Below are 12,107 nucleotides of genomic sequence, written 5' to 3' on the forward strand. Positions count from 1 at the left end.
GAATTTCATAAGATGATGTAATTTCTTGTTAATTTACTAACATGGTGTATTTTTTGTTTCTATGGAAACAGTACTGTGAATATCATCATTTGTATTAAGAATAGCAGGTGTCTTAATGAATGTAATTTTCCGATTATTGCTCTGCACAGTTTAAGTATAGAGATCTCGATGTTGTCCAGCTGCGATTCCTACGGTTACACAGTACCTCTGCCACACAAATCATCAGCCTGACATGTCCTGAAAAACACAGCCCCACTGCTAAACACCAGGATACCACCAAGAGGGTGTTACGCTTATGGGGAGACTCCGATGAAGAAATCCATCCGTCTCATGTCCTCATATCACAACATGATTGTGAGGTAAGAAGCAATCAGTGTAGGACACTTGACAACAGCTTTTCTAAATGAGAAGTTTAAAAAAAATAGAACGCATCCAAACCATGTCACATAAAGTATTTCCCCTCTTTATCTTCGCAGGTAAAAGCACAGGTGAGGGTTCTTGGGAATTCGGAGCTTCACAGAGGAGACATACGACTCCTTCCCATAAGAGATGTTCTTTTGCAGGGTGGAGGAGAAACCTGGGAAGGAGATACAAGCATCGCCCTTGGACATTTGTGCTTTTATAGCGTCTTTCCAAAAATAAATTCTGTTCACAGAGCACCTGGGATGAGTGCATTGTTTCCAGGACATACGCTACAGTTCGGCTTTGAATGCTGTATAATAATGTAACGTAGATTATAATTAGTGAATTTGTTCTACAGGTTTATATTATTCATATTTCTGGTAGACTGAAAGTGGTGCAAAAAGTGTGTGTGTGCGAGTGTGTGAGAGACTTATGTAGACTTATGTGTCAGTGGGTTGTGAGTATTTATGTACTGATTTATTTATGTAAGATTGTAAGAATTTGTTCTGAAGGAAATGTTCATATATTGAACCTTTACACAGTGTCATATATATATATATATATATATATATATATATATATATATATATATATATATATATATATATATATATATGTATATATATATATATATATATATATATATATATATATATATATATATATATATATATATATATATATATATATATATATATATATATATATATATATATATATATATATATATATATATATATATATATATATAATGTAATGGCGGCATATATACTTTATATATTTTATATATTGTCGAAATTTTTTTCCTTTATGAGAAATATGCCATGAAATTCTCTGTATTTTTGTCATCTTCTTTAAAGATACAATAAACAACCCCTAGATAAATAATACTATTTTTTCTTCTTTTTTATTGCAATTAAAACTAGGAGTCATTTCACATAAATTCGTGAATGTGAATGTGTTTAATAAATTAGTGAACAAAAGTGACAAGGTCGGGATCTAACCACATGTCTTCATTCTCCACAAGTTGATAGTACAATGTACTTTCCGTCCTTTCACGGTTACACATTGTCACTTTACTTCAGTATCATATATGTAATCTTCACAAAGATAATCTGTTTTTTTTATCATTTAACATAAAACACATATTTAAAACTAAACAAAGCTATAACCACATCATTTGAAATATTTGCATTTGGGGTGAAATATGACATAGGCGTATATTCTTGAAGGGTTTTGAGATTCATATATTTATTCCACAACTTGCATCTTTGCGAAGAGAGTGAGATAACCAGTTATTACATAAACCATGCAACCCTGTAAGGCATTGATACTATTACTGTACATTTACGGACGAAGCCACGCTCGTCCAATCAGATGTGGTTTCGAGGCAGACTCCTCCCCCGGTAGAGAACGAGCGCCTGTTGTTTCAGATGATTTCAACAGGCCTGATGCTGCTGTCACGCTGATCTCCTTCAATCCTACGGAGTCGCCAGCCTCAACGTTCACAGAGTTTGTCTTCAGAAAGCTAAATTGATTATCGCAGACGCGTGTATTGAGGAAGAAGCACGAGTAAGTGATCTAAACGTTGTTTTTTTGTCTTTCCTCATCGTATGGTGTAAAACAGACACTATTTTGTCGGAAACATTTCCCGGCAAATGAATATATTTGGTGTAAGTTAGAATAAGCGCGCGGAGTATCGTGCGCATTTAGTGTCGTCTAAAGCTAGTTTTAAATACAGACGAATAGTTAACCCCCCTGACAGCCCGGCATCAATACAGTTAGCTACTTTAATGTAACGTTAACGTAAAACTACGTTTTAGGGTTAAAGCTTGAGTCATTTACCTTTGTGTGGTACGCCATTTCAACGTTTATTCTATCAACTGACTAGAATTATTTTATATCAGTAGTATACTAATGCTTATTTCCAGGAAGTAATTAAATATTAACTAGTATTCGTTAAGTTTGTCACTTACAGTACTTTCCCTTTGCTAGTAACTGCCATAATAGTGAATATGAATCGGGTATCATTTTTGTTTATAGATTTTTTTATGGCATTTTTTTGGTTATTGCTCACTTCGTCTGCTGACCAGTACTGTATGCACGTTATTTAGACACCATAACTGTTCCTCTAGCTTATTTCGTACTTGCTAACTAATCTCGCTATTAAATTTTTTTCTTCTTTGTCATATTCAATGCCTAACCAGAAAGGTTTTCTAGTAAGACTTCCTAGTTAGATTTAAAATGACTCAATTCAAATCTTACTAGGAAGATTAAAATGATCGAATTGATACAATCAAGATTAGCATTCTTAGAATTGTGTAATTAAATGGTGATTGATTAGATTATGTATGTATGAAGAAGGATCGCATTTTTTGGTGTTGGTCTTCCAGAGGCAGGATGGTGAATGAGGGTGCTGGCGCCCCGCGCAGTCGCTGGGGGTCTCATAAGGTTGTTCCTTCATCAGACCAAGATGGCATAGGAGCAGAAAGAGCCACAGGAGAGGTGCCCTTCCCAGCAATGGTAAGACTGAATCACTAAACAAAACCTGATCCTCCAAATGCAAAGCATTCACATTAGGCAGAGGCAAAACGGCCACGTAAGATTCTAATGAAGAGAGTTTTAACTTTGTTAGGTCTAGTGTAGGTTAGTCAACTCTGACCCAATGGAATCAGTTGAGACATGTTTCACTTACTATTTACGTTGCGTGTACAAGTTGTACAACGCATGATTTACAAGGCTCTGTCGTATAAAAGAGTACACACCTTTGCTATTATTCATTTGCAGGCTCAACAAGAATCTCTTTGCCCAGCCTGTTATAATAGAATAGATTTGTATGTAGTGGTAAATAGGTATATTATTAATTATTCATGTAAAAAGATTTTAATTTGCATTAATAACCTTGCTTGAGGTCTCAACTGAGCTGTGTAATTGTATATGCATTAAAGAAGAATGAGGAAACAATGGCCACGATACATTCATGTTACGTTAGTGAAACCATTAAGGTTAATTCTGGGATGAACAGACTGCCATGTGATTTGCCGTGTGACCTGATTGAGAAATTGCCATGTCCTGCCCAGCACTGTTATCAATGATGCAGTCATTTCCGTTAACTCTGACATGATGACACTGACAATTCTAGGGTAGTGTTTCATTGTGCAACCTGAATGCTTCACAGCGCGGTTTTTGATTTAGTATTAGTGGTTTCTAAGGCTATGTCATGTAACTTTATTGCATACACTGTAGTGCTTTTTGTCAAAAGTCATCAAGTCCTATGTTTACCATTAATTCGTTACCTCTTAGAATAATCTCCTATAGATTAAATGAAGACATTCTATTCCTTACAGTCTTTTTACTGCATTTTAAAGCAATTGCAGTATATTTGAAATCTAGTCTATTCATGGCCACTAGCTTTAATATATATAGCCATCTATGCTAACGTGAAGATGCTCTTTTTTTTAGTCTTTAATAATATAGCAATTTGTATTAATAATAAATATTGTATCTTTTCAGGTTAAAACCTGCAGCCTACATGAAATTATGAATTTCTTTGATGGCGTCGTTGTGCATTTTATCTTGATAAAATTCGTTTTCAGGTGTTTTCAGAGCATTTCTGTCCTTATTGTTATTAAATTAATGCATAGTCTTTTTAAAAGCGTTGTATGAATCGCCGTCTCTTCTGTTTGCACTGTAACGGATGCAGTTATTCTGTTTGCTATGCTAGATTAGTTAAAGATTAGTGGTGTGGTTACCAGGATACGTGTCCAGTATGACCTGCTCCATCTGTGTATGGAACTGTACCGATGTCTCATTTCAGGAACTGTGGAAGTGGAGCGCATCATCAGCGCAAAACTACAGCTGAAGAAGAAAGCTGAGGTAGGATGGCTCAGAGGCTTTCAGTACTTCTTTGTTGTCTTAAAGGAAATCAAATATCAGGACAACCGATGCAACAGAGTGCTAAATGTCGCATGTGCGCAACTCTCGTTCTTTATCGCTGTATTGTAACGGATTATCAGTATTATCACAGATTATCTGTATTATCACATATTATGTCACAGATTAACAGATCCCAAACGTTCAAGTGCGACCTTTGGTTTGACTGAATCCTTTCAGTGTTAAAAAAAATGCAATGCTTATTCTTGGGATTTTGAACTGTGTAAAACTGATAAAGCTTTGTTTTGTTTAGCATCTCTAAATGTTTGCTCTTGTTCGAGATGCTCTTTATGCAGGCAGAATGTAATAAAAAAAAAAGATTTTCCGTTAGTGGGTTAGTTCGGCAACCTTGCAATATTACAATGTAATACCACATTTTCACTTGTTATCACATTTTTAATCGTATATGCTATTGTAGTCTTACTATTGTAAGATTAGTTAAAAAAAGACTACAAATATTTTTTAAATGGATTCATTTATAATATGTTAGTTTATTAATATAAGATTCAAATATTAACTTTTTTTTTGTTGTTTTGGTTTTAGGGATCGATGTAAGTGCTTGTAATTACGATTAAGAAGGAAGTGTAGACCGAAAAGGGAAGGATGTGGTTGTCAAACAGGGACAGTGAGGTTTGGGAAAATATAATGTCCTTGTTTGCAACACGTAGATCTTCTGAAGACTTCCTTAAAAAAGACATCTCGTCGAATAGATTGAACTTTAGAATTGATTTGAAGTACAGACCTTTGACTTATTGCGTCATCAGTTCAGTTTCAGTTCAGTCCGTGACCGAATATAGTATCCGTAAAAGTTAGTTGGTCTCCCTGAAGAGCCGCTGCGGTCAAAAGGACATGACCGCGACAGCTTGATTTATCACATAAGACCTGACTCTCTGACAGACTTACTCTTATCTTGCGGATATGATGTGTTGAGCTTCATTGACGCCTTTGATAAACTAAACACATCTTCACGCATGTAACATGCTCATAGTTGTGCGTTTTAGCTGCTGTAAGGACAAAGTTATGAAATAAAATGGCACGTTGAAGAAATCGGGGATTTTACCAGACCAAAATAGAATATTTATTTCTTAACTGTTAAAATGGTTTTATGTTTAGTTTTTTTAGTTTTTAGTTAAAACATATTTTTTCTTTAATGATGTGTTGCGCTTCATCACGTCCTTTTGCAAACCTTCTGTTCTTGTTCGTAAGTTAAAGCTTTTCTTTCTTTTTTTCAGCACTTGAAGGCGGACCTGATGAGGCAGTTCGACACTCAAGTCAATGAATTCATGGACAGCCTGATAGAGGAGTCTGCCAGTCTGGATTCATCCCGCGTGAGCACAGCCTTTCCTCTCCCGGATAAGGAGAAAAGCAAACTCAGGTGCTGAAAATATGCACAAACCGGACTGCAATGAGCGCCACAGCTGCCTAGTACACTCTTTTGCAAATCTGCTTGAATTCACTGTATTTGTGATGTATTTTTAATTGTTTGATTTTATCATGCATGCCAGTCCATCAGCTTATTGTTTTGATCTCGTATTCCTTTAGCCTTTTTCTCTTTTCTTCTGCTGTCTAACCCTTTTTTATCTTCTTCCCCGCTCGTGTAGGCATACACAACCTTCCCAAGGCCAAAGCAAGCAGTTTGTGATCCGCCGATCCCTTTTAGAGTAAGTCATGGATAAAATCGGACTGACTGACCTTAAAAAACTGTTTATTAAAGCGCAGCTTATGAAATGTTTTTTGAAATGCAGGAAGGCGAGAAACAAATGGTTATACTGCTTGTATTTACATCCGTAGTGTAATAGTGCTTATTGCATGATTTTTCTGCAGCGATCTGTTTGAGGTGAACCACATTCGCACCATCTATCACATGTTCATCGCCCTCCTCATCCTCTTCATCTTCAGCACGCTCGTCGTGGACTTCATCGATGAGGGCAGGTTAGAGCATTCGCAGTTCATGAACAAATCGGTTTTGCTTCAGTAGTTTAAGCTGCAACCTCGTTTTAAATATTGAAGCTGTGACCTTGCCGACTGTGTGGTTTCATAAATGCATAATGGTTTTGCTTTTGTCAAAATATGAGGAGGTGTATTTTGCCTTCGCAAGCACAATGTTTGCAAGGTCCTGTAAATGAATGAAAAGGAGATTAAAGACTATTTAATTCATAATTCTTCTGGCTCTTGTTAAAAGTACGTTTCTGATATGTGCTCGAATTTGGAATCGTTTTAGTGCCTTAAAGTACTAATAAATCCAAGGCACTCGTGAAAAAATGAAAAAGCCTTTATTCACATGTCTTTAAAATTTAAAGGAACACTCCACTCGTTTTGAAAATAGTTTCATGCTTCAACTCCACCGGAGTTCATTTGCTAAACCGTTGAATTTTACCGGTTTTTAAATGCATTCAGCTGATCTCCAGGTCTGGCGATGGTACTTTTAGCATAGCTCAGCGTAGATCATTAAATCTGATTAGACCAGAAGCATCTCGCTTGAAAATGAGCAAAGAGGTACAATATTTTATTGTCTCTTCCGTAGTTAAATTGTGTTCTAAGCCTGATGGAAAATGAAAGGTTTTCTAGGCTGATATGACTAGGAACGTGCTCCTGCTGCAGCATTGTTAAGGCCGTAAAGGTCCTTGATTACTACACAGGAATGAGAGTATAGTTCCTAGTCATATCAGCCTAGACAACCGCAACTTTTAATTTTCCGTCTGGCTTGGTACACAATATAACTACTCAAGAGTCAAGTTTTAAATAGGAAAAATTTGGTCATTTTTAAACGAGATGCTTCTGGACTAATCAGACTCAACGATCTGTGCTAAACTATGCTACAAGTGCTATCACCAGACCAGAGCTCAGCTGAACGGATTCAAAAACGATCTTTTTTAACTCCGGGGGAGTTAGAGAATGAGCCTATTTTCAAAAAAGCGGAGTGTTTCTTTAAAAACTGCACATTTGTGTTGCACCGACGTGTTACGGCTAACTCGCCTTCATCAGGATGTTCCTGAATGAATCCATGTGAGTACAGGCTTTTTCATTTTTCCCACACGTTTCGAGTGCCTTGGATTTATGAGTGCTTTGATGAACTATAAACATCTTCACGCCAGTGAACAACATGCTTATAGTTGGGTGTTTTAGCTGTAAGGATCAAATTTGTGCTTGCGTGAAGAAAAGATTAAACAAATCAGGAATTTTACCAGATTTTGAGAATTGAGAAATTATTATGCTCTTAATTTGAATCGTTAAAATGCTTTTATATGTTTCATTTTTTAATAATCATTTGATGTTAAACGTTGCAATTTCTTATTTAATGTCATTGAACAGCCTAGGGAAATTATTTAGCAATATCAGCACAAGCTGATTAATGATTAATGTCTTTTTCATATGGTGACATTAAAAAGTGTTTCCACGTTAGTTTATCATGTACCTTCAGTGTTTCTTGGAGTAAAGTAAGACAATAAATTTTACTAAATTGTTAAAGCTTTACTAATCTTTCTTTCTTGCCCTCTCTAGACTGGTGCTTGAGTTTGATCTGTTGGTGTACGCGTTTGGCCAGTTCCCCCTAGTGGTTGTCACGTGGATGTGTATGTTCCTGTCCACGCTTGTAGTTCCATATGTATTGCTCAGTGTCTGGGCTAGCGTTTACCCGCGTCAAACCATCGGGCCTTATGGACGGTGCTGGCCGGTTCTCTCTTGCTGCTGTACCAGGGACTGTGTTTGGGTTTCTTGCCCACATACGTGGTGCTGAAGAACAGCCTTCCCCCTGCTTCATGCTTCATACTTATTCTAGAACAGGTACTCGGTAACCATAGCAACAGGATTTTTTTTTTATATCACTCTGATGATCGTTGGATGCTCTGTTTTCTGCTTTGTGTTTATCTGAATTCGATACTAGTTAGAAATCTAATAATATTCAAAGGTGTTGTTTTATTGCCCAATCTAGTTGCTATTGTTTGTTTTAAACAGGTGCGGCTGATAATGAAGGCTCACTCTTTCATCAGGAAAATGTGCCAAGAGTGCGATCCTTAGAACGAAACAAAGCAAGTAAGATCCTTACTTTGATGTTAGTAACTTGACTGAAAAAAAATAAACTTACAAAAACTTAAATTATATACATCTTTTTCTATTTTCCAGATTCTTTAGCTGTACCTCAGTTCACCCAGTACATTTACTTTCTATTTGCACCCACCCTGATATACAGAGATAATTATCCACGGTAAGAAAATATATACTTTATATATATATATATATATATATATATATATATATATATATATATATATATATATATATATATATATATACATATACATACATACATACATACATACATATATATATATGTATGTATATATATATATATATATATATATATATATATATATATATATATATATATATATATATATATAATTTTTTTATTTATAATTTTTTTTTATTCAGTTTTGTTTTTTTATGTCACTTTTTCCTTGTAGAAATCCATGTATTCGGTGGGGTTACGTGGCTACAAAGTTTTCGCAGGTGGGCTCTTTAATAGAATACATGCTTAAGTTGTGATTTTTATAAATATTCATGCCAAGAGTTGGTAAATGTTATGTTGAAATCTTGAATATGTTTTTTCCTGTGTCACTCCAGGTTCTGGGCTCTTTGTTTTATGCGTACTACATATTTGTGCGGCTGTGTATCCCTCAGTTCCGCAGCATCAGCATGCAGCTCTTTGATCTGAGGGCCATGGTGTTGTGTGTCTTCAACTCTATACTGCCAGGTAGAATGTCGACAGGACAGACTTTTCACATCTTCAGATACTTTTATACTGATAAAATGTCTACATGCCGAAGAAGATATATTAAAAAGTAATGATATTGTCTTATATCCGTAGGAGTGCTGGTGCTTTTTTTGGCATTTTTTGCCTTTCTTCATTGCTGGCTTAATGCATTTGCTGAAATGCTAAGGTTTGGAGACAGAATGTTTTATAAGGTAACAGACAGCAGCGAAATGTGCCCCATACTTAATTTAACAAATATAGACCCTTTGATCCTAAAGACTATACTGCAGTGTTATTTTTCATATTCCACATGATCAAATTTGTTTTATTAGCTCAATTATGTCGCCGTTATACAATGTTTATTAAATATTAATTGAATACAATTGTTCATTGAATGTTCTTTTTCTCTAGGACTGGTGGAACTCTACTTCATTTGCCAACTATTACCGCACATGGAATGTTGTAGTACATGATTGGCTTTATTACTATGTCTACAGGGACTTTCTGTGGGTAAGTCATTAGGTGAAAATGTCGGAAAGGAGCACAGAATATAAGATAAATGATTCTATTTATACTTTATTTATCGATTGAGTAATTATTTAATTTCATATAATTGCTAGAATTTATTTTTTTAATAATTTTATCCAGTTTATTTAGTGCTGCGAAACAATTATTCATGATTAATTGCATCCAAAGTAAAAGTTCTCGTTTACATAAAATGTGTGTACTGTGTATGGCTTTGAGTGCAATCATCCAGAAATGCTCCTCAAGCTAAAAGGAGCATTATTCTCATCCGCGTCTACAGATGACACAGAAGCGATTCAGCGTGCAGCGCCATGTTGATCGTTTTTACTGTGTCTGCTGTGGTGCACGAGTACGTTCTGGCCATCTGCTTTGGCTTCTTCTATCCCGTCTTGTTCTGCATCTTCATGTGCTTTGGAAGTAAGAATCTCGATTATTACAAGAGTGTGACCCTGCTGAAAAAAAAAAAACTGATAGTCTGATAGCTGGCTAAAGCTGGTTTCACAGCTGACCAAGCTGGTGTTTAGCTGGTCAGAAGCCGGTCTACTAAAACCATCCAAACAGACCGATTTAACCAGCTTGGGCAGACTGGGATGCCGGATAACCACGTAGACGTTGGTTTAAGCTTCGGGTTAAAATGACTCAGTTTTATATGAAAGTCTCTAATGCACTCATGTTTCTCTTAGTGGTGTTTAACTTCGTTCTTAATGACCGGAGGAAAGGGCCGATCTGGAACGTGATCATGTGGACTGCGCTGTTCTTGGGTCAGGGCGTTCTCATCTGTCTCTACTCTCAGGAGTGGTATGCGCAGCGCTTCTGCCCCATTCAAGAGGTAAACAAAGTGCTATGAATCGATGGGGTATGAATCGATTCATGTATTCACGGTTTCTTTTTTTGTTTTCTCAGCCTTCTTTCCTAGACTTGCTGAAGCCTCGATCTTGGACTTGTACGCCACAGACTAACACTGCCGTACGTGCTCACTGAAGACCACAATACCAGCCTCCAGACGAATCAGATTTGTCCTTAATGTATTCTGGAACTTTTTTTTAGCATTCTATAGGTATTGCACTCTGACCAAACAAACTGAAAAGTGACAATCGTACTTTATAATCACGAGGACAATGTTTTACGAAGAGGCCTTAGATATTTAATATTTATTATGACATCCACATTAGAATGCAGAACGGTTATAATGTGCATTAGGATTATTTCTTTGTTTCTTTTCAAAAGTTTTTGGCAGTCTATTTTAGGTTATGTCTGATCTGGCTAAAGAGATTCTATTTTTAGAAGCCTCTGTGATGTTGAGGAGTTGACTTGAGATCGGATTATACAGTAAATGTGTTTTGTTTACTGCCTCTTCTTAGATAGTGTTTGATATTGTGGTGTAAATCCAGCACTGGAGAGGCCATGGAAGATTATACATGTGGTGCATTTTAACCAGTATGGCCGGACTACTCAAAACTTGAATATTTACAAGCTGGGTTGTGAATTCTAAAACCCCAGTGGATTTTAAATGATGTGCCATACTGCTGTGAAAAACAAAAATAGTTTAAAATAGTTTACTTCTTACAATTTATTCCTAGAGTTTTAATTAAAATGACTTTGATTTGGGGAAATTGTTCTTTCTGCCAGTTTTATTTGCTTTAGTTACTGTTCGAAGAGTTGGACTGATAGGTCTGGACTTTGGAAATTTGGATTTCATGTTTTTTTTTTTCCTTTTCCTAGGGTTAAACTAATTAGATGCTAATTTAAAAGTTATGCTTTAGGAATTATTTATTGCAAAACAGGGTATTGAATTTTGGAAGTGTTGAGCTTTTGCAGCTGGCTGCACTCGTGATCATTATACTAATGGTTTTCAAGCACAATCCCTTTGTTAGTCATACATTATTATGTACACTGCCATGCAGGGGGGGGTTATTTTAAAATAGTAATAATGAAGTCTAGGAAATTTTGAATGGCATTTATTAGTGCAAATGTTTTTTTTTTTATTTTTGACTGAATTCTCTCTTTGATCCCACAAGATTGTATTACGTTTTTAAAACATACTTGCAATAACAGTGTTGACCAGCAGGTGGTGATGGAGAGTTGAACGTTAGGACTACTGTATATCTGCACACAGCATTTAAAATTTGATTTCTTTATGGCTCTTGGCCATAAAGTTCTGTTGTCATTTCTAGAATAGCCGATGGCTGTAATTTTTATCACAAAAAAAAGTGATCAATATTTTGGAATAATCTAAACTGATGCCATATTTTTAAACTACTAACTTTTATCTTGTGAAACGTTCAGTGCGTAGCCTGTACCAACATGCTCTGTAATGGACAAATAAACAGTTTAACTGACTGTAGTGGTTTGCTTGTATGCATTATGTACCATGTTGTGTATTGGTGATATATACGTGTATAAAATTTCAGACTAATATGTTATTAATTGACCACAAGTCAGACGTGAAAAATGAATGAAAATATTATTTCTTTACAGATTAAATTACATAAAG

General features: G+C 35.7%; 2 protein-coding genes across 2 annotated transcripts in view; both read left to right on the forward strand.

Moving 5' to 3' along the window:
• Positions 1 to 12,107, forward strand: part of LOC122350865 (collagen alpha-1(I) chain-like) — a 513,797-nt gene that overhangs the window by 11,393 nt on the left and 490,297 nt on the right. The gene's annotated exons all lie outside the window — the stretch shown is intronic.
• On the forward strand, positions 3,593 to 11,953 carry soat1 (sterol O-acyltransferase 1). The gene is given in 17 exon segments (XM_043247637.1): positions 3,593 to 4,278; positions 5,568 to 5,710; positions 5,937 to 5,996; positions 6,160 to 6,267; positions 7,837 to 7,967; positions 7,970 to 8,118; positions 8,290 to 8,320; positions 8,323 to 8,367; positions 8,458 to 8,539; positions 8,799 to 8,844; positions 8,959 to 9,088; positions 9,203 to 9,300; positions 9,500 to 9,598; positions 9,894 to 9,911; positions 9,913 to 10,030; positions 10,297 to 10,442; positions 10,517 to 11,953. Coding segments are annotated over 17 exon segments (1,569 nt in total). The 5' UTR covers positions 3,593 to 4,191; the 3' UTR covers positions 10,595 to 11,953.

Source organism: Puntigrus tetrazona, chromosome 8 (assembly GCF_018831695.1).
Source record: "Puntigrus tetrazona isolate hp1 chromosome 8, ASM1883169v1, whole genome shotgun sequence".
NCBI classification, from domain to species: Eukaryota; Metazoa; Chordata; class Actinopteri; order Cypriniformes; family Cyprinidae; genus Puntigrus; species Puntigrus tetrazona.